This window comes from Theobroma umbraticum, unplaced genomic scaffold (genome assembly GCF_002168275.2).
Source record: "Theobroma umbraticum cultivar Fairchild unplaced genomic scaffold, ASM216827v3 scaffold_95.0, whole genome shotgun sequence".
Classification (NCBI taxonomy): domain Eukaryota; kingdom Viridiplantae; phylum Streptophyta; class Magnoliopsida; order Malvales; family Malvaceae; genus Theobroma; species Theobroma umbraticum.
Genome location: NW_018397257.1, coordinates 6972171 through 6994338, shown reverse-complemented (window position 1 = coordinate 6994338; position 22168 = coordinate 6972171). Strand labels below are relative to the sequence as shown.

The 22168-nt window shown below is 33.7% G+C and overlaps 4 protein-coding genes across 7 annotated transcripts; 3 read left to right on the top strand and 1 right to left on the bottom strand.

The window, feature by feature from the left end:
• Window positions 1-593: 593 nt before the first annotated feature.
• Window positions 594-1456, top strand: LOC110412377 (serine carboxypeptidase 1-like). Its single transcript, XM_021422909.1, has 4 exons — window positions 594-710; window positions 808-923; window positions 1014-1119; window positions 1274-1456. Exons 1-4 carry the CDS (start codon window positions 675-677, stop codon window positions 1454-1456), a joined length of 441 nt encoding a protein of 146 aa, XP_021278584.1. The 5' UTR covers window positions 594-674.
• Window positions 1457-4900: 3444 nt separating this feature from the next.
• On the top strand, window positions 4901-8235 carry LOC110411812 (serine carboxypeptidase 1-like). The gene is made up of 8 exons (XM_089782835.1): window positions 4901-5276; window positions 5364-5468; window positions 5582-5856; window positions 5971-6225; window positions 6744-6850; window positions 6951-7040; window positions 7300-7405; window positions 7539-8235. Exons 1-8 carry the CDS (start codon window positions 4901-4903, stop codon window positions 7677-7679), a joined length of 1455 nt encoding a protein of 484 aa, XP_089638961.1. The 3' UTR covers window positions 7680-8235.
• A 228-nt stretch (window positions 8236-8463) lies between these two features.
• LOC149527448 (serine/threonine-protein kinase 12-like) lies at window positions 8464-11970 on the top strand. Its single transcript, XM_089782950.1, has 10 exons — window positions 8464-9331; window positions 9441-9569; window positions 9728-9808; window positions 10018-10118; window positions 10248-10368; window positions 10566-10708; window positions 10895-10986; window positions 11110-11198; window positions 11285-11397; window positions 11480-11970. Exons 1-10 carry the CDS (start codon window positions 9077-9079, stop codon window positions 11601-11603), a joined length of 1248 nt encoding a protein of 415 aa, XP_089639076.1. The 5' UTR covers window positions 8464-9076; the 3' UTR covers window positions 11604-11970.
• B73 (molybdopterin biosynthesis CNX1 protein / molybdenum cofactor biosynthesis enzyme CNX1 (CNX1)) lies at window positions 9146-21852 on the bottom strand. 4 transcript variants are annotated; one of them, XM_021422136.2, is made up of 14 exons: window positions 21527-21851; window positions 20924-21050; window positions 20078-20208; window positions 19191-19292; window positions 19038-19121; window positions 18232-18459; window positions 17861-18051; window positions 17635-17739; window positions 17133-17456; window positions 15658-15815; window positions 15441-15547; window positions 14302-14358; window positions 12399-12659; window positions 9146-9283 (listed from the first exon to the last, which is right to left on the bottom strand). In XM_021422136.2, the coding sequence occupies exons 1-13, from the start codon at window positions 21722-21724 to the stop codon at window positions 12441-12443; spliced, it is 2031 nt and encodes a 676-aa protein (XP_021277811.1). In that variant the 5' UTR covers window positions 21725-21851; the 3' UTR covers window positions 9146-9283; window positions 12399-12440. The 4 variants fall into 4 exon arrangements, with proteins under 4 accessions (XP_021277811.1, XP_021277812.1, XP_021277810.1 ...); XM_021422137.2 differs by lacking the exon at window positions 9146-9283 and adding an exon at window positions 11364-11381; XM_021422135.2 differs by lacking the exon at window positions 9146-9283 and having other exon boundaries at window positions 12242-12659.
• Window positions 21853-22168: the final 316 nt, after the last annotated feature.

Sequence of the window (22168 nt, the reverse complement as noted above, 5' to 3'; positions counted from 1 at the left end):
CTATGAGGTTTAGGTTGGTGAATCATACGAGTACTATTTTATTTGAAATGTTCTTCTTTTGACCAAAAAGTAACACAAGTCTTTCAACATCATCTAAAACCAACTGAGTTTATTTTTCCTTTTATAATGAAAGTACCCAGTTTTATTTCTTAGGCAGTAAATGTTTTTTATGATCATATTTTATGAGTTGAGTTTGAGTTGAATGTGAGTCAATCTTAGGTTTTTGTTTTTAGTGGAATGAAATATCTAAACAAACATGATCATGACCAGACAACTAGGCAACTTCATTGCTTCATTGCCACTTTGGTGGCATGCATTCTACTCAAGCTGGATTTATTATTGGGATTAATAATTAATTAACAATTTATAACATATTCCCTTTCACTTTTCTCCTTCCCCCAATAATAAGCATTTATGAATTGTTGTTAGTCAGTAGGTGAAGTGGGACCTTAATCCCCTAAAATTCTCATGTAAGCTTCCATTTCATATCAAATTAAGATAATATTTTATTTTATTATTATTATACTAATTTTATTCATATTTTCATATCAAATTCTTATCCTAAAAATTAATTAAATATCTCTACTTTCATTAAATGAAATTAAGAGCTTCTTTCTAAATTTGGCGTTACAAGCCCAGCATGCAAGAACGAGGTTGGACTAAAAGATGGCCGCATGTTTCATTTTGGATGTTGGTCGAAGCCAATGCAGGTACTCAAAATGATTGTGTTGAGTTTTATAAAAAGAATGAATGCTGTTAATCTAGATTAACTAAACCTAAATTTGGTGAATATTGACTAATTTGCAGAGCTTATGCGTGGACAGATCGCCCGGTTACCATTCTACCTATCATCAAGGATATCGTAGCAAGTGGAGTGAGCGTCTGGGTGTACAAGCAAGTTTAATTTCATCAAAATTGGATGAGTAAGAGGAATAATATGGGAGCAAAAACAACAGAAGAATTGACTAGCACCTAGCCCAAGAATATTGACGTAATTGTGATTGCATTTGCAGTGGCGACACAGACGGACGTGTGCCAGTTGCTGCCACTAGGTATTCATTAAACCTTCCCAAGCTCCCTGTCAAGACTGCATGGCATGCATGGTATACCAACCAAGAGGTAACGAAGTCCAGACCATCATTAATTTTCTTGTTTTATTTCTTTATTTTTCTTTGTTCATTTCTTCATGGCATTTGTTCGATTATGAAAAGTCGAGTCTCCCTGACTGGTAGCACTCAGTTAGTTTGATTACAGAGTTGTAATATTGATGCAGGTTGGAGGGTATGTGGTGGCGTGCGAAGGATTGACATTAGCTTCAGTTAGAGGAGCGGGGCATCTGGTCCCAAGCAACCAGCCAGAACGTGCCCTAACCTTGATTTCATCATTCCTTCAAGGGATTCTCCCATCCTTCCTCACCATGACCCACAGGATTCCCGACAAGAAAATAGAAAGATAGAGATGAATTGCTGCTTTTTCCTTGTATTCGTTTGTGCTATTCTCATTTTAATAAAAATCACATTTATTCAACGATTACTTGGGCTCCAAAGTTTAGGCAGTATGGTTACTTGGAATTAAAGTTTTAGACAAGTAGAGATAGAGAAAGACGGCTTAGTGGATCCTATATAATTCCATGATTGTGAATGAAAAATATAATTAAATAATTGTAAGTGATATGTTCTTAGTAGAAAGAGAATTAATGAAATTATAGTTTTAAAAACAATATTATGGATCTCCATAATACAAACATATTGACCCAAAAAAAAAAAGGTTAGCTTTAAATCATTGCATGAAGCAAATCTAACAAAAATATTTGACACATAGAAGGAACCAAGTATAACTCCTCATAAGTTGAACCTTCAAAAATTTGAAGAAAAAGAAACTGACAACATAGAAATGAAAGAACCGGTTAAAAAAAAGGAACACTATATGGGTCTCAGAAAAGTGAATTATGAAAAAGTATAATAAAAACTTATCAAAAACTAAATTTGTTGAAATTGAGAATAGTAGAATAACTAAATTATGTATCAAAAAGTGAATTATTTTTGTAATTTGTCAAAATTACAGAAAAGTAAAATAAAAATTTTAACTAAAGAGTAGTTTTTTTTGTTTAATTGTCAATTGAAGACACAGATCAGAAGGCTATGTAACTTTTCATATATTTATAATTTGTACAATCATATGCATTGGAATCAGAAAATTTATTTGGAAAATTAAAAAACTTTTCATATATAAAATATTTGACAAATCACTAAAAAAACTCATAAAATATCTTACGTTTCTGAAAAGAATAAGATATCTTTTTAAAAAATAAAAATACTATTTAGACTTGAACATTGAAAATTATTTAAATTTAAAAATTCCAATAATGGTTAAGTTTAAAAATCCATGGTTTCTTTGTATTTTAAATTTTTAACAATTTATTCAAATAATAAAAAATAATATATTTTTTATAAAATATTTTTTAATTATCAAAGAAACTCTGTATAATTTTTGTATTACAATATTTAATTTATTGATTAATGTATTATTTTCCTACTTTAAAAATAAAATTTAAATTCTCTTCTCTTGCTCACAAAAAAAAAAAAAAAACTCTCTGTGACTTTTTATCCACGACGCATAATTGTTAAAGGGTCAGTTCAGTGTGTTATTTTGAAACCCGAGGAGTTACTCCTTTCCTACTAAATTTATTAATATTTTGATTTTACCAGCTTTTTAAAAAAGAATTTGACTATAGTCTATTTAATATGAAAATTTTATTTTTTTATAAAATTGATTTTTCATAACTTTTAATATAAAAAAAGTAATACTCCATTAATGCTGCCCTTTATGATCAACTTTCATCTTCAACCTTGTGGTTGGCATCTTCATGTCACAAGGCCACTTAAAGTCAATGGTAATTCTTCGTCTATTTCACACCTCTAATTCGCAAATAAAACCATTCACTTTGCGAAGTGCATCTTTAGTAGTTGAGGACAATCAAAGGGATTTTGAAAGGTTTTCACGCGATTTAGGAAAATCGGAATAGATTTTGAAAGAATTATCCCGATTAAAGAAAAAAACTATCCCAATTAAGGGAAAGAAGGTGAAAAAGAGTTTTACATTTTTTTAAAAAAATTTTGGACTACTGGAAATCAACTACTGGTGGCCGGAATCTGGGTTGAGGGTTGGGAAGAGAAGGGCAGGCAGAGAGAGAGAGAGAGAGGAGAGCTACAGTGCTAGAAAGAAGAGGAGATGAAAAACTGGGAAAATAAACTTTAGCTCCACTAAAATGGCGTAGGTTTGGGTAAAATGGAAAAGAAAAAAAATAATAAAAACCACGTGGTAAATTTCTTTTTAATTAAAATATTTTTATATCATGTCATGTTTTTATTTTTGAGACATCAAATATTTCAATTTAGATAAAATTACTTATAAAGATCCAAATGTATATAATGTTCAATGTACAAAATTAAATTAACAAAATTTTAAATAAAAAGATTAAATTAAACAAATTGCTATAACAGCGGGAATTCCCATGTATCTTAACTTAGTAAACGTGACCTATTGCAAGTTGTGTAAACTATATTACAGATTAATAAAACTTATAAGCCTTTCAAAAAAAAATCAAAATGTAAAAAGAATTATAAATATAGATTTTGAAATATATATATATATAAAGAGTATTATTTTTTTATAAAAAAAATAATTTTGAGACACTTAAAAAATTAAATGAATAAACGAGAAAGAATGAGTAGTATATTTTTTTTATTAATCAACCTTTCGAGGCTAAACAGCCTAAGTTTGGCATTGTCCTGATGTTTTATCAAGCTCAAAATCTGTTTTGACAAAATCATAACACTAAATACCAAGAACTGGTTTCTTCCATGTTTGATCTTTGTTGGAAAATTGTGAGAAATTTGTACTGTTGGAATTAACTATTGAAATAATGATATAGGCAACTGGTTTGGTTAATTTCAAAACGTCCAAATAGATGGTTCACCGATTTTGAGACAATTTCAATGTTAGGCTGTTCCATATTTTTCCTGGCCGATTGCTGCCAAATATTAATTTTTAAAGTTCCGTTTGAATTTGACTCGTGGTACTTGATAAATATCCTTCCTCAATAAATCCAATGGAGTATAAGAACAATGGCAATCGACCAAATTAAACTTCATAGTTTCAGGCCTGCCCCAAAGATTTTTCTCTATATATTTTATAATTGAGGTTGGGGATGGTGTGGTCTTGGATAAGCGTCTTACTTTTACGGGTTCAAACCCCATTGCCTTTTACATTCTAGCCTTCCCCGTCAGTTATTTTTGCCTTTCTCAGTCACTGGCGGAATGAGCTATATATGAAATTACACAAACAGATATAATTAGAAATAATGAAACACTATACGATAACAATTTAGATTTGACTTAACTATTGTTATCATTTTCAGAAGATTTGAAGCTCAAAGTTTGAATTTTTTTTTCCTTTATACTTCTCTTTTATATCAAAATGAAGATAAAATAAATTACTTTGATGAAAATGAATTTTCTTCGTATGAAAAAAAAAATGAAAGAAAAATAATCGGATTAGAGAAGCGCGATGATTACAATGCTACCTACCTAGGCAATTAAAGTACTGTAGTAAACTGTGCAATGAAAGCGAAATAAGCCAAAACATTCTAATATTACATTGTAGTAATAATCAGTAAATTATAATTTACTATACAATAGATCGAAAACAGCTGGTTAGTTCATCCAAAATCTTTTATTTGAAAATTACATAAAATTAGAAGCTATGGAAATATCATCCCTTTTTCTGAAAGCCTCAATAACCAAAATCTAGGTGCCTTGATCTTGACGCCCTCTAAAGTGTGTTAGAACTATAAATTTCCTTGACATTTTACTAATAATAGCACAGTAGCCAAGAAAATATGAAACTTGCAGGGTATACATGGATGCTACTCTTTATGTGCCTTTTGGGGCTTCTCACTTGTGGAGAAGCCAACCAGGCTGGAACCCTTCGTAGCTTTCTCAAGTCCAGATTATCACGAAAACCTGCTGCTGCACATTCTTTGGCATGGTTCAATAAAAAAACAGGGTATTCTCCCAATTGCATACAGCCCCAAGATGGCTCCATGGAGGCTGATAGAATTGGTGCATTGCCTGGACAACCTAATGCTGTGGATTTTAACCATTACGCAGGATATGTGACTGTCGATTCTCAGGCTGGCAGAGCACTTTTCTACTACTTTGCTGAGTCCCCAGAGAACTGTTCTACAAATCCTTTGGTTTTATGGCTCAATGGAGGTATCAATCAAATTGTTTCATAGTCATCATTTTCGTTAGCTACACTAGCTATTATATATGCTCATCTTGGTACCTTGGTAATTTCAGGACCAGGATGTTCTTCATTAACTGGAGCAATGACGGAATTAGGACCTTTCAGAGTAAATAGCGATGGCAAAACTCTTTTCCGAAACAATTATGCGTGGAACAATGGTCAGAATTAAAACTTGACTTGGCCACATCTGACTACCTATTCTTCCTTTACTTTTTGTGTAATTATTATGAAATTACTCATGTGTTCTTACGATTTTGATTGAGCTTGCCAGTGGCGAATGTGATCTTCTTAGAATCCCCAGCTGGAGTAGGCTTTTCGTATTCCAATACATCCTCCGATTATGACCGTACAGGTGACAAGAGTACTGCAGAAGATGCGTACACCTTCCTTGTAAACTGGCTCGAGAGGTTCCCGCAATATAAAACCCGGGATTTTTACATAACTGGAGAGAGTTACGCTGGTCACTATGTGCCCCAGCTTGCTTACACCATTCTTCTCAACAACAAAAACTCAAATCAAACAGTGATTAATCTTAAAGGCATTGCGGTATGTTCAATGTACAACAAGTAGATCTCTCTCCGTACGTTTTGTACTCCTGGAATTTGGAGCTCGATATATGATTTTCTCCTAACTTTAGTGAGTGATGATAAAACTTTTCAGGTTGGGAATGGCTGGATTGATGATCCTACAGGTTATTTGGGAGTATTTGACTTTTTATGGACGCATGCTTTAAACTCTGATGAAACCAACAAGGGCATCCACACCTATTGCCACTATTTTAATGGAAAAGATTCAAAACAATGTGACGACTTCATGAACCGGGCGTATGATGAGGCTGGTGATATAGATGGTTACAACATTTATGCCCCACTTTGTCAAGAATATTCAGTATCCAAAAAAGGCTCACAGGGTTCGGTAAGTCATACTGCAATTAATCAATGCCGTATGTTACATAACCAGATTGATCGGTCCAAGAAACTCTTATCAATTATTGAAATTTGAAATTCGTTTGTCTCATCATCCATCCTTCAAGGTATTGAATATTATAATTTGCTTTCACTACGTAGTCTTAATTTGCTATGGTGTTGTGAATTCTTGACCATGGCTAGATGTTCACCTGCGATCAGACACAATTATAAGAATAAGAAACCAGATTAATTGTCATGGCACTGAATTGATTGTCCAAGTTTTTCCTCAAAAATTGTCATGGCATCAGACCTTGGGTTATCGATTGTAAAGGTTTTTTTGTTAATTGTTTGTTACCACGTTTTCCAATTCTGGTGACAAACCAACTACTCTCAGCTGTCCTCGACATTGGTTCAGTTTGAAGTTTATTTCAACCGTATATTCTAGCTAGTTGGACTAATTGGTTTCAGGTTGAACTTTAGACTAATTACAAGAATTATGTTTAGTCATTCTGATTCTATTTCCAGGTAAATAGTTTTGATCCGTGCTCAGACGACTATATGATATCTTATCTGAATAGACCAGAGGTGCAAACAGCTCTCCATGCTAAGCTTTCAGAATGGCATCAATGCAGGTTGTAGCCATCTTGCTGTTAATTTAAATTTGTTAAATTCTTTTGGTTTGTATATATTTATATTAATGTAACTAAAATCATGTTTCACTATACCACTGAGCAGGTTATTTGACTGGGCTGATAGCCCAGCTACTGTCTTACCTATCATCAAGAGTCTCATGGCAAGTGGTCTCCGAGTCTGGCTGTACAGGTAAGCTCAATTTTAACCTAGATTAACATTCTATGGAACTAAACACATTAAATTTGTCATGAAATGTCTAACACCGATTCCTGACATCTTGATAAACACCGCGAAAGATGAATTTACCAGCATAGAAAATTATTATGCAGATCTAGATAATCAGAAAGAGCAATCTTAGTTGCAAATTTGGAAATTAGTTAGGGTACATTAGATGTTATACAATCAATTTGAAATGCAATATTGTAACAAAAATGGAACAATTTTGCAGTGGTGATGTAGATTCAGTTGTCCCAATTACCTCAACAAGGTATGGGATAAACATCCTCAATCCCCCCATCAAAACTGCTTGGCGTTCATGGTACAACAGTGATGAGGTACAGTAAGAAAAAGGAGACATGAACCTTTCAACAGTCTTCTTCCAGTTCCTTCTTTCATTTATAAGATAAAGAGTTGACAGTTTTCTCACTGCTTAATTTGGTGACTAAAGAATTGTTGGAATGAAAACAGGTTGGAGGATATGTGGTGGAATATGAAGGTCTGACATTGGTAACAGTGAGAGAAGCAGGGCATTTTGTTCCAAGCTACCAACCAGCTCGTGCTCTTACCATGATTTCCTCATTCCTCCAAGGAACTCTGCCCCCACCGTGATCATTCTGCACTAATGACTAAATGAATGATTTTCTAAGCTTTTCCTCTGCATTTTAGAAATGAAAATTAAGCGAGAAACAACAAATAAGAAAGGTACATGAGACTATAGCAACAATGTTGGGGCTTGGAACAGAAATTTTACATCATTGGATGTAAATCTATTATGCATTATGAATAAATGAATTTTAATGAAGAGCTCAAGATGAAATTATCTTACTATATTATTCTCTCTGTTTTTTTTTTTTTCTGTTCTGTGTTCAAGGCAAACGATCTGAAATTCTTTAAGGACTTCTAAGGAAGTTACAAAATGGGATGTGATCACTAAGTCCAGAAGGCAATACAGGAGACAAAAACCGACTACTGCATCTAGAAGTAATAAGATTCCAGAGCAAAAACAAATACAATCAAACGCATGGATTACATATCAACTAAACATATCTCCACAAACAGATGTTTCAGAATGAATTGCGTTGCTTACTTTGAAATTACATTTTATGTTAAAACTGAAATGTGAACAACCTTATGAACCCACCTAGTTCATGGATACACCTATATGTAACCCTTTCTGCCCCATCCATATCATCTTTTTAACAAACATTTATGGTGATCATTTCAACTTCAGTAATCTAATGCAATAGACCCTAAAAATGAATGAATACATAATAATTAGATAGAGGTGTTGCTTGATATGGGTTATTATTACATAAAAGCTATCTACAAGAAGTATTTATAATTAGGAGCTTAACCAACATATACGTGACAATGATCCTAGATTCTCAAAAGGCAATTCAATTACTACTTTGAAAATCATATATAAGAGACAATATAAATAGCTATTTTATTTAACTATTAAATGAGGTACTGAAACTTGAATGCAATTGATATACAACATTGTTGTGAAATTTAAATATGGACAAGTCTTGTTCCAGCAGATGGTATCATCTTTCTTCGGAACCCAAGTTACTAATTAAACAATTTTCTTAGGTGGATGATGTTGCAATTTGCAAAGTACAAATACTAAAGTAAAAAATATATCAAAACATTTTGCTTACTAGCTTTGCATGGCGTAGCGGATCGATGATTTCAATGGCAGAAACATGCGTAGCAGTTGAAGATTTCAATGATATATAATTGGCTGGCACTGGTTTAGTACAAACTAGATATACAACAAAAAGTTGTATTTTACCAGTGACCAATCAGTAACCCTCCTCAGTCCTAGACATGATCGCCTGCCTTACACTTGCAACAAATAGAAGAAAGAAAGAAAAAATGGCCTCCTAACCAAAGTTTACATATTTGCATTAATTTTTAACTCTTTTCTGACACTCCCCCATCTGCAACTTTGTCACCAAAGGTCCAAAGCCACTCCAATCTTATCATTCGGGTAATTGACATCAATGGGTCAGAGGCAGGTTGATGATGCTTCAGGTGGATTTGACATGCAACTGATTGGAAACTTTCTGAGTTTTGCATCGAGGGGAGACAGGATTGGACTGAACCAGATGTTAAAGGATGGTATTTCTCCTGACGTGCAGGACTATGACAGGAGAACTGCTTTGCATCTTGCTGCCAGTGAAGGCCATGCACCCATTGTTGAACTTCTTCTACATTACAAGGCCAAAGTTAACCTCATTGATCGTTGGAAGCGTACTGTAAGCACCGAGTTAATCACCCTCTTGCATTTCTTGCTTGGTTCATAAGAATATTATCTTAATGTCATAGTCTTTAAGTAGGTTTTTCTTTTTTCTTTTCTTTTTGAAGCCTTTGACAGATGCAAGACTTTATGGACATCGAGACATATGTAGAATCCTAGAAGTTAATGGAGGCAAGGATATGGATGACCAAGAGTTCATCAGTGATCAGCCAATGATGAATGATCAGGCGCCAATGGTAATAATTGAACTTCTAAATATATACAAACTCGATTTTATTGTTTATTAAGATAGAAAATTTGAATAATTCAAACAATATATATTTTTTTAAAAAAGATAAGATTTATACTATGCAACTCATGGATTATTTGACTTATTGTTTTATTGATTATGTAGACAGTTCGACATGAACAAGCTTCGAATGAAGTAATTGATATCTCCGAATTGATTGCAGAAAATGCATCAATAATTAAACAGGTTGTTTAAGTTTACTTTCTGTATTGATTGATTCATGTTATTTACTTGATGTTAAATTTCTAATTTATTGAAACATAGGAATGGATGAAGAAACGTTATACTTGTATTTTAGATATTTTTAAAAAAACTTTCATGAGACAAAGGTACAACCCAGAAAAGTTTTTCTCTTTTTAAAGCTAAATAGTTTCAATAATTTGAACTCTGTGTAGGGTGTGTTTGGTGAAGCTCACAAGGTGAAGTGGCGTGGAACATGGGTTGTCAAAACAGTGATCAAAAGACAGATTTACCATCCTCACCATCCTGTGACAATGTATGTTTTACGTGTGGTTATATTGTTCTTATATTATAACTTCTAATTATTTTCGACAGATTCACCATGTCTAAAGAGACTGTCTGAACAATTTAAATTGACATTGTTCTTCAAGCATTGTTTTTGCAGGATATTGACTTCCAAGGAAAATACTCTCTTACAAGAACTTCGACATCCCAATATCTTACAGTTCCTTGGTTCAATTGTGCAAGGAGAGGAGATGATTTTGATCACAGAATATCTACCAATAGTATACATATATATCTTTTTCATGAATTTCCCATCTATTGTTTTATTCATGATGATTTATTGGGATTGATATGCTTCACAACTCAACAACCTCAATAGTATACATCTTTTTCAATAAGTTGCTATTGAATGGTAAGGTATCAAACTTTCTAAATTATCCTGGTCTCACATGATATTAGTTATGATGGTAATTTTCAGGGTACCTTGGATGATATATTGAGAACCAAAGGTCGGCTTGATTTTCCCACTGCTTTGCGCTATGCCCTTGATATTGCTAGGGGAATGAATTATCTTCACAAGCACAAGCCATATCCAATAGTGCACAACAATTTGGATCCGAGGCAAGTTTTACCCCAATTTTCAGAAGGAACTTGTGGAAAAATGGGTTCTACTTCCTCATAAAAGGGTAGGGGGCAGGGTTTATCATAGGTGAAAGAGTGGGGCAAAAAAATGCGGATAGAATAACATTTCTCAACTTCTCAAGTCATTACTACAAGGATTATAAACTATGTTCTTTTTGTGTGTAGAAGTTTGTTGCAAGATGAAAGTGGCCACTTAAAAATTGGGGAGTACTGGGTTCAAATGCTGTATGAACAAATACAGCCAAACCAAGACAATTGTATGTAAAAATCACTTCCATTCCCTCAAACTTTACCTCAAACTTTACATGGTTTCATGGTTGATCGTACTACTACCATGTGATGCAATTGCTGAGGGATTTTCTTTTCTTTTCTTTTCACAGGTCAAATAAATGAAACTTCTAGCATGCCTAGCAACCTATCAAATGATATCAACAAAGATGTACGTGCATTTGGGTTCATATTTTATCAGGTATATGCTTTTGAAGATCTTAAAGTCAAAAATATCATATTCCATCTCCTTCATTGTTCATGTTAATGACCCTAATTGTGCCGCAGATGCTAGAAGGAACACAGCTCCTGAACAACATGAACTTTGACTTTATACATTTAGATTCTGTTGACTTCGAAATGAAGTTTCTGATAAGCCGATGCCCTAAAAGAATTCAACAGTAAGTAAAACAATGTTTCATAATTATTTCCAGTTTCGATTTAATAACTGATTAGTAATCATGGGTGTTGCTAATTTCTTAGGCTAATACAGGACTGCACAAGTCATGATCCTTCAAAAAGGCCAGAATTTTTTAATGTGATTGACATTCTAGAGGATGTTTCCACTCATATGGGAAATGTTTGCATTGGACATTATTGTGCATAGCAACATAGAGACAAGGACTGCATGATTGTTGAATGCTTCAACAAAAATTAACAGCAATTGCTTAATCTTGTGGTGTACATATTGTTGACATTTTATTATGTGGGAATTTAATTCCAAACCAGCTTTATTCTTAATTATTATTTAAGTTTCTTATTCCTTTTGTTAATATCATTGCAACCTTGTGCAAAATGATCTCTATACAAAATTATAATATTATATTCAAATCTTTCATCAAAACTTTATAAAAGAGAAACACTATGGTATGGATGGGTGTTGAAGAGCTCCTGGGAACTGAAAGACACTATGGTAAGAAGCTTACTTGAAGCTCCTCCTTAGTTTCGATAGAATATGCTCATGAGAGTGGTATTCTCTTATAAGAAGGACACATGTTCCTGAGGTCCTCATATTAGGACCCTATAATTTTCTATGCTAGAAGAAAGGAAAATCTTGAATAATATAAAACTGTATTGTTACAAAAAAAAAAAAATCTAAATTGCCCTCTCTTAAGAAAGAAAACTGACTATTGCATTTCCCACTTATGTAAAAGAGATAAAAATGAGTATCGTCTTCCTAGGGTAATACTCTTACAAGAACTCTGACCATCCCAATATCTTACACTTGGTTCAATTCAGCAAGCAGGGGAGATTATTTTCTATTATTATTATTATAATTATTATAGAATATCTATTGTTTTTCTTTACAATGAATTTGTCATTCATTGTAATTGAGAAAAAAGAAATCATAAAGTATTATGTGAGAATTATTGAAACCACAAAAAGAGTGAATGGAATTTACCTTCAAGATAATTGCTCTCTTCTCCTAAAAGAAAAAGAAATATTAATGGGAACAAGACCAAGTGGGTTCAATACCACCAGCTGAGGCCAACTTATGGCTGCGCTCCCAGGTATCCACAGGGGTAGCTTGATCATGAGGGACATGGCGGGGATGTTTCTCCCTTTTGTCACCCTTTATCTGCTTTAGTGCATGCTTAAGTGCAGGCAACAAAGCCTCCAAGCATTCAGCAACTGCATTAGGATTCCCGGGCATGTTGATGATCTGGATACAGGATAGCATTAGAAACACATGTTGGAAGAATAGTACAGATAATAATTCCTAGTTTCACATAACATGGCTTGATTTTTCAGTTTGTACCCAACCACACCACTATGAAATTCCAAACTTCCACTAGGCAATAGGCTGACTTTAAGTTAAACCACATTGGATGGACGTAGGAGCGGAGCTAGCCAATTTTTATTGGGGGGGTCAAAAGTTAAGAAGAATAAAAGTTAAAAATTTTTAAAATTAATATATTAAACTTAACCATTAATAATTAAAAGATTTATAATAGACAATAATTTTATATAACATGTAAATCAAAAGAAACAAAAAGAAAAAACTTATAATAGTGTTTTAGAAAAGTTTTATTTGACGATGGCAATATATTTTTTAATATAAACAACTAAATTATTTGTAAGAAACTTATCAGTTATTTTGTTTCGAAATCTTGTCTTTCTCAATATAATCAACTAAAAAATTAATGTAGTCAACATCAATATTTTTATTTTATTATATTTAAGTTTATAATACTAAAGATTAAATTATAATGCATAAAATAAAAATAATTAAATACGATATATAGAATTAATAATTTCTTCTTATACTCAAGATAATTTCTTTTCAACTAAATATAAAATATAAAGCACATTAAAAACATATACTCAAGATAATTTTTTCTTATATAATTAGGATTAATAAAAAATAATATATTAGTAAAATTTTAAACAACAACCAATAATGCAATACTAGAACTTATATTTGAGAATTATATATACAATAAGTTTTTAATTTTTAAAAATTAAAATTGTTAAAAATAAAATCCACATAACAGAAAAAAAAAACCATGACAAATAGAAGATATAACCTATATAACAAAAAAAATATATGGTTGATGATTCGTATAAATTTAAAAAAAAAATCTATAGAAACTTAAAATATATGAACAAATAGAATATAATTGTAAAACATAAATAATAATAATAATATAAATAGAAAAAATTAAATAAAAACTTTACTTTTTTATAATTTCACAATACAAGAATAGAAAAGAAAAGAGGGAAAGATGGGTGGAGAAACTTAAAAAATCAAAAAAAATTTAAGAATTTGAGTAAAATTGAATGAAGTTTGTAAAGTCATTTTATTATTTTTTTAATTATATTAATTATTTAATAAAAAATTATTTTAAAAAATCATTAAAAAATATATAATATATAAAAAATTTCAAAAATTTTGACCCCCCCTGTTACAAAGGGACACTCTGCCCCTGGATGGACGCATATCAACATGTCCATCATCTCTAAAAATAACTTAAAGCGAAACCAACCCTTATAATCAAGTATATTAAATTCATATAACTAAGCAAATATATCACACTTAACTGTACAGTATCCTCTTTTAGATCCTTTTATGCATTATCCTTGTATCTTAAGTTTAAGTCAATCAACAAGTGACACCCACACAGCAAATTCAACACTCATACATGAGTCCGGAGCAACATAGCCTTATCCAATTAGGTTATAATTTTAAAAAAGAAATTATCACAACAACATTAGCAAAGATTAAATATAAATTCTGTAGGATGGAGCAAATTAGATGATGTAATCAACTACAACAAGGATAACAATTATAACATCAATCTTACCAAAGTTGATCCTCTTATTCCTGCTGCTGAGCGTGACAGCATAGCAAACGGTGTTACCTACTTCCATCAGGAAAATGGGTTAAAAATGTTTCATCATCATAACTGATAGAAGAGGTCAGTTTACAGGTGAAATTCTAATAAAGACTAAACAATGAATGTCGTATGACATTGTGTATAATGAATGTATGTATATAGAGAGATAAAAATATATGTAATAATATGCTTCCTCAGAATGAAAATTTGACTGAACCAACCATTTTCAGTATATGATGGGAAAAAATTTAGCATGTAATCTTATAAGGAAAGAGGCAGCCCTACCCCATAACAGTTTTTATTGTTAATTTCTTTAAACATACCCCAGAAACTGATAACTGACAACAAGCAGAGAAATGCACAGACAATCTCCATCCCATCATTGCATGTCACAGAGAAAATATAAATGCCGTATGAATATTAAGCCTTTCATGAAGCCTCTAAGAGATAAACTGCAGCCAACTAAATAGGATACTTAAGAAACAACAAATCATATATGGAATTATTGTACAATAAATAATGCCATAGCTAGAAAGTTGACAAATTATCATAAAATATTATAGGGCAACCCACCAACCCCATATCAGCAACTTGCTAATAAAGCTGTCCAAGAACTGGCATATCCTCTTAAGCCTGCAAGCCTTCCAAATGGTTATGCTGGCTTGGACACATGCCAAGGAAGTTTCCATTCCATGAGCCTTCATCTCTCACCATATTTGTAGTGGCCTTCTTTTTATTAGCTAGATTTGCATGATTCAATGTGTACAATGTTTTCTCATATGAAATGGGTATAAGTATTTCGGTTTTTCAGCTAGATCTACCACATATTCTTTTCGATGTTGCTATATAGGTTTATATGAGCTGGTTTAGCTTGATTGAATTGATATAAGAGTGGACTTGAGGCTGAGCCTGACCTGGGCAAGCATAAAATGTTGCTAATATTAGAAAGAGGCCTAGCCCAGCCCATGTACAGCTCTCCTTGCAGGGCCAAGTCATTACAAAATAAAATCAACAGGCAAAACCATCTTCCATAAAAACAATTACATAGATAAAAAAGATTAAAACGAGTTTTAAAGTAATTTCTATGCTACAAGTTAATTTACTACCTTTAAACTCTCTTGCATCATCACATACAGAAGACCAGGTGTTTCTTTTTCAATTAACTCTTTGGTTGCTTCTGGGGTCACATCTCCTGGGGTGAAGCCAGTGCCACCTTAAAGAAGACAATACAATTTTGAGAAAAGGGTGAAATAAAGAGAACCAAAAATGAAATGTCTATATCCAACCAAGAAAAAAGGAGACTGACAAGGACAAGAAACCCACCAAGTGTAAGGATAAGATCCATTTTGTCAATATCACTCCATCTCTGCAAAACGTCCTTGATCTTTCCCACATCATCCGAAACCACAGCTGTTGAGACTACCTTTGCTCCTCCTAACTTTTCAGATGAGGAATTCACAACAGACACTGCCCTAGGCCCACTGCAATTTCATATCATTCTACAAATTCTTATACAAAATTTAGATAAACAAATAGGAAGAATTTGGGAGAGGGAAGAAAGAAAAACCTTTAACAAAACAAATGTACTAATTAGAAATGCAGCCCTGTGACAAAGCAGAACAAGATGGAAGTGGTGGGTGGCAGCAAATACATATTTACTTCAGCTTCAACCAAATAACTTGCAGCAATTGTTAAAAATCAGTTAATTATATATAGAGGACAGACCATGTTATGAATGTAGACATGTTGAATTGGTGCACTTTGAAGAAGGTTTCAGGTCTGAGTTCAATAGCTAAACCATTAAATTGGAAGAGTGAAAAGTACTAAGACATTTATTGATGGTAAGCTGAAGGTCAAATTTGTAAAATGCACCAAAGAAAAGATAAAAGAAAACTACAGAAGAAACTATGCCTTAAAAACTACTCAGACTCAAAATGCAAATACCGTATGCTACTGCTGCTAAAATATTGTTGCAAAGCATTAAGTACTCCCACGTCTCGCTCTGGCACGGGACAATATCAACTTTGCTCATTTTCTTTAGCATCGATTATGTGACCTTTATGAAACAATAATTCAAAGGTGTATCTAGATGCATTTAAACTGGGAACCTGATCATTCCATTCCCTTCTGAAGGTCATCATTAGAAAAGAAATGTCATGAGATTTAGGTAGCCAGGGATGTATGTGATCAATACCAGACAAACCTTTGGTTCTATATTGTAGCAAAGCTTTCACCCATTTCATATATCTAACTTGAATATAGAGGAACGCTCTGCTTAATCACTGGAGCATCCAAAAAGTGGCCATTTTGATAAGCTGAAACAAAGTGGTGTATCTGGATGCTTCTGCGTAAACAATAACCTTCATAATCTCACTCTTCAGCATACAGGGATCACAAGTGTAGAAGGATTAGATGTTGAACAATCAGTAGATAAGTTGTGGTTTATCGGTGAAATGCCTCTAAATGTATATAAATAAGGACGATTATTAAACACAAATCCCAAATGCAAGTGGTCATAGCCCAATAGCACCTTCAATTTCAAACAGATAACATTTAAGCGAACAAATTCCAAACTATCAACAGATCCGTAATTCAGATATTGTCAATGATAAAGATTTTAAAAATATCCTAATTCAAGTTTTCCATGTCAATGATTGTAGCCTTTGGAATCTGGTTTTCAATTGGAAAAAGAAAGAATGAATCTCTTGAGATTTTACTCATTCCCCTATAGGACATATATGAGGAAGCTATTTCCAGAAATGATGCAATATTTGAAGAAGCAATATGCAATAATATACCTTCGATCGGGCCCTCCGCCTGATGCAACAGTATCACTCACTGTAAGAATAGCTACTTTGAACTGAACATCCTGAGCTCCATCTGCTGTCATTTCACTCAATGTACTTTTATGCAGTGCAGTAGTTGAACTTGAATCTGATGACAAAGCAGCCTTTCTCAATGTAGTACCACCTAAATCACTTAAGTCAGAAATTATAGTGGCTGAGATAGAACTTCCAGCACTAATAACTCTCCCTGTTGCTGGCAACTCCAGCAAAGCATTAGCTGACTTCATACTCAAAAGCCGACTACTCATTTGATGACCAGTGCTCTCAGCAACAAATCTAAAATCCACAAGAAACAATATTTCCTCTTAACACAATTATAATAGTGTCTAAGGTAGAATAAATGCCAAAAACCATGAGACTTAAGGGTAAATTAGGTCTGAGAATGATATAACTGAATGACAAATCTAAAAAATGCAAAGACCTGTGATCAAGAAAACAAAAACCCTAAACTTACCCAGGATTGCCGGAACCATCATTAATCTCCCATCTGATAGTGGCATGATGAAATTCTGGCCGGACAGGATCTGTCTTTATTGGTTGTTGAAGTCGAGCTTGAACTCTGTACAATGAATAGAAGGAAAACAGGACAGTCACAACTTAATCTGTTTTACTCTTATATTAATTTTAACAATGGACAGATGTCAACAGAAATAGAACAGTTTTCTGGAAGATTCAGCAACCTCGTAAGATGTGGATTTGCCCATCCTGCTAGGTGGCGTATGGCGGGAACCACAAAGAGATGGAAACAAACTAGACAGCTAACTGGATTTCCAGGTAAACCAAATGCAAGAACTTTGTTTACTGGTACATTCTCTGTCTGATTGAAATATATCTCTGCAAATGTCAATGGTTTCCCAGGTTTCATGCAAACCTGTTGAGGAAAGCAACCCAAACAAAGTTAACACAGACATCTACTCGATGATGCTCAGGATATCATATAACTATTAAAGCTGAAAAGATACACTTAGAACTTAGAACACAGAGATTGCACATTTTGGCCAAATTATACGAAAGCAATTTTTTTCACAAGGGAACCAATATGGCAAATGACCTTGTTGAAGTGTGCTGTCCCTTTCTTTTCAAGCAGTGGCCTAACAAAATCCTTATCTCCCATGGAAACACCTCCAGAAGTCAAAAGAATGTTAATCCCTGAAGAAAAAGCACTATCCAAGACCCTCTCAAGTTCTTCTTTGTCATCTCCAACGATACCAAGGTCAAGCACTGTGCATTGTTGCTGTGTTGCAGCTGCCAATAACATAGCACAGTTGGAATCCCTAATCTGCACAAGACATAAGGCAACCTAGATGATATCTCAATGGAAACTTTTATGTCCATGGTAGGTTGTGTGCAGGAAAAAAGGAGGTCATCCATCCAAACAAGAGTGCAGAGGGTAATCGACAAAGGAAGGGCAACAGTAAAAGATTGAGAGAGCAACAAAGACAGAATTATATTATCCCCCTTAGATTTCGTAAATATGGCCCATTTAAAAGCCAATTTTATCAAATTAGACTAATCTTAGGATAACTGCAGATTAAAGTGTGGCTACTAGCATATTTGAGCCTTGAAGGCTTATTACTAGGGTTCCTTCCTTGCATCCCCATGCGCACTTATGTACCACATATGATCTCAATATCACAATGGGTGCAATATTTTAACATCCGCAAACTCTCCAACTCTTTCTCCTGAAATAATATTTCTATAATTATTCCAATCACATCAGCCCTCCTATTCAGTTTTCTTTTCTTGTTTCTTTCCTCCTTTTGAGGCAGGATAGGTGCTTGGGAATTGAGAAGCTGAAGGATTTGAAAAAGTAATCCACACTATTCACATTGAGCTTCTCAGATAGTCCCACCATACCTGGCCACGACTTAGGGACCCCGTTGTGGGCTCTACAAGTTCATCTCCAGTAGAAAGTACAGCAATTGTTGGCGTAGGTTGCACCTGCAAATTAGACATATCCTTCAGATTATGGAAAAGTCATCAAAACCAAATTAGTGGGCAGTATAGCACCTTCACCATTGTAACACCCACTGTAGCTAGTAGTCCCACTTCTGAAGCACCTATTCTTTCTCCAGATTTTAAAACCAGTGCGTCTTTCTGAATGTCACATCCCTACAAAACAGATGCTTGTTTGAGCTTTCAGATAAAAAGCAAGCAGGAAAATGTGAAGTTATTGCAGATCAAGTTCATGCAATAGAAAAGTGTTAGAAACTACACGCAACTGGAACTATAGGAAAGTGCACTATGCTTTGCTTGTTGTTCTTCTTTTTTCCCTTTTTTTTTTCCACAATAGATAAACAAAGTCAGGTCAAGTTATACACAAGGTGAGAAGCCAGAAAAGTTTAACTTCTTTCCTCTTCTCCACTAAGCTAAGAGACCATAATGTTTTACAAGGGCTGCTAGCATGTCCAAATGGGACTCTCAGTTAAAAATTAAGATTTAAAAGTTTTGATCAAAAAATGTGGCTGCAAATTACTTCCAACTGCAGAGAGAACTAAGTAAAGTCACTCATGTTAAGATCATCGGGCCAATAGCACAAACCTTAGTAGGGCAGATCTGGAATTTACAAACCACCTCAAACATACACAGTAGAGAACTCAAATAAGGTGCACTGTTCAAACTGCGACCTTCGGCTATAGAACCAATTTTTCCATATACCTTTTAAATACTTCCACAGGGCTGTAGATAACTAAATTTTGACCATGAACATATAACTTCAATTTTCAGAATCATTGACTCACTTCATTGTAATAAGGACGAGGAGGAAGTAGCAAAATAGCCAAAATTTATCATAGAGAAGAGGAATGGTCCGGAGTATTAACAGCAAAAGGGAACAGAGGAGGTAGCAAAGAGCAAGAGGAAAGTAGACGATGAAAGAGGAACCAATGATGTCATACCACTGGACGAATATCAACACCTTTTCTAGTTTGCACCAATATCCTTACACGTTTTGATTCAACTGAAGAAGCTTTAACCTGTTCAGTGTCCTCAACTTGGACAACTGCATCAGCACCATCAGGTATTGGTCCTAAGGGGCAAAAAATTCCAAAAAGGAGAAATTTTGAGAAAAGGAAAGTTTAAAACACCATGCTAAAACTATATAAGCTTCAAGAGCATGCTTTAAATAAATTTGAAGCTCAAAGAGAATCTACGAGCCACAAAAATAATAAAAAGAAGCCCCTTTTTTAACGTAAATTATTGCCAATCTCATTTTTGGAAATGTATGGTCATACTTAAGATCAGCTTGTTCATTTAGCAAAAGACAACAACTCAATTGGTCATACAAGAAGCAATGCTATGTTAAGACCGATATATCTATAATATACAAATGATATATCCCATCATGAAATGGAAGACTAATTCAAAATGAATGACTTATATAGTTTACCCACAAGCATCCTGTGTAAATGCTTCTTTTTCATTTGCTTACATTGGTTCCCTTCTGAAGGCCTGAATTTGTTTTCAATTTTAAGGAAAGTTACTTTCAGCAGCTAGCTTTCACATGCGTAAAGTTCATTCACTTAGGATAAACACACATCCAAAGTAAAGCAATTATACAGCCAACTTGTTTAATTTTATTCAAATAGCATTTGACAGGCCGATCCATAATCTTAATCAGAGTAAGTAAATGCCACATTACAAAGTGTGCCCTAAATTATTGCACATGGAATAACAATTGTCCTCAAACTGCAGAACATAGCATGACCCCTTAGTCCATATGATAACAGGAACAATAGACTAACCTCCAGTTGTCACATATGCAACGGTTCCAGGAGTCACTGTGACACCAACCCCATCATTTCCAGCTCTTGATTCAGTTATTACAGGATACTCACCAGGGCCATCCGAAGCAACCACTGCATAACCATCCTGCAAGGCATCATATATATTTATATATATACATATATATTCCATGGAAGTCTCAGCATATTAGGATAATTCACACTAAAAATCTAGCCATGTATGATCTTCCCAAAATTTAGGTCTTAGAAACAAGGGAACATGCTTTGTTACAGAAATATAACCTCATCCACAATTCCTAAAATGCCTTTTTATCACTGCCAAGTGCCAAACCTGCCAAGGAAGTTTCATAAAATCTAAATGAAAAAAAAAAAAACCCAATCGCTTGTTTAGAAAACTGTGACTCAAAACGGCAATCCCAAGTGCCTGTTCAATTTATACAACTGAAAATATCAATCAACGCATAATAAAACAACCCATTTAACCTACTCAAAAATGGTTTTTCTATATCCGCTCAAAAATGGTTTTTCTATATCTGCTCAAAAATGGTTTTTCCTTTGTTTTTTTTTTTTTAAAAAAAAGAAAGTTCGGATTTTGTGAGGAACCTTGATTGAAGCTGGATAAGGAGGCAAAGGGTCAGGAGCACGGATATCTTGAGCCAAAACTTTTCCGAGAGCTTGGTGAAGTGGGACGGTGACAGATGGCAGTTGCTGGGCAACACTAAGCACAATTTGAAGAGCTTCGTCGGCTGAGATCATCTTCTGGTCAGTGCTACCGCAGGTGACGCAGCCGCTCTCCGCCATTTCCAATCCTTTGATAGTAAGAGAGACAAAGGGAGTGTTAAGAAGAGGCAAGTCAGACAAGACAAGAGTGCAGAGTTGGTGCTGGCTCTAACGGTGGCTATCAGTGATTGGATAGCCATAGTTGGGACTGGTTGTTTGGAAATAAGTGTAAACTATGACACGGTTTACGATTGTAACAAAACAATTTTTATCTCAAAAAGGAATAACTTTATAATAGTATTTATTATTAAGTGAATTTTAAATTAAAAGATAAATATATCTTATTTATTTATGTATTTTCAACTTTTCTTTTTTCTTTAACTTAATTGTTTTCGTACTATAAAATTATAAAATTTCGTTAATTCTGATGTTTAATTAATTTTAAAATCATCTTTAAACACCATTGAATTAAATTTTACTTAGGTTATATTCTAATTCAATTACCTATTGATATTTTAAACTTAT

Excerpts from the sequence above, each read along its gene's own strand:
- LOC110412377 (XM_021422909.1), top strand. The coding sequence starts at position 675 with ATGTTTCATTTTGGATGTTGGTCGAAGCCAATGCAG. Across the intron at positions 924-1,013 it reads ATTTCATCAAAATTGGATGA|TGGCGACACAGACGGACGTG; the intron begins GTAAGAGGAATA and ends TTGCATTTGCAG. Across the intron at positions 1,120-1,273 it reads CATGGTATACCAACCAAGAG|GTTGGAGGGTATGTGGTGGC; the intron begins GTAACGAAGTCC and ends ATATTGATGCAG.
- LOC110411812 (XM_089782835.1), top strand. The coding sequence starts at position 4,901 with ATGAAACTTGCAGGGTATACATGGATGCTACTCTTTATGTGCCTTTTG. Across the intron at positions 5,857-5,970 it reads TTAATCTTAAAGGCATTGCG|GTTGGGAATGGCTGGATTGA; the intron begins GTATGTTCAATG and ends AAAACTTTTCAG. Across the intron at positions 6,851-6,950 it reads TCAGAATGGCATCAATGCAG|CAGGTTATTTGACTGGGCTG; the intron begins GTTGTAGCCATC and ends TATACCACTGAG.
- LOC149527448 (XM_089782950.1), top strand. The coding sequence starts at position 9,077 with ATGGGTCAGAGGCAGGTTGATGATGCTTCAGGTGGATTTGACATGCAA. Across the intron at positions 9,570-9,727 it reads TGAATGATCAGGCGCCAATG|ACAGTTCGACATGAACAAGC; the intron begins GTAATAATTGAA and ends TTGATTATGTAG. Across the intron at positions 9,809-10,017 it reads ATGCATCAATAATTAAACAG|GGTGTGTTTGGTGAAGCTCA; the intron begins GTTGTTTAAGTT and ends AACTCTGTGTAG.
- B73 (XM_021422136.2), bottom strand. The coding sequence starts at position 21,724 with ATGGCGGAGAGCGGCTGCGTCACCTGCGGTAGCACTGACCAGAAGATG. Across the intron at positions 15,548-15,657 it reads GGATCTTATCCTTACACTTG|GTGGCACTGGCTTCACCCCA; the intron begins GTGGGTTTCTTG and ends GTCTTCTTTAAG. Across the intron at positions 12,660-14,301 it reads GAATAAGAGGATCAACTTTG|ATCATCAACATGCCCGGGAA; the intron begins GTAAGATTGATG and ends TCCTGTATCCAG.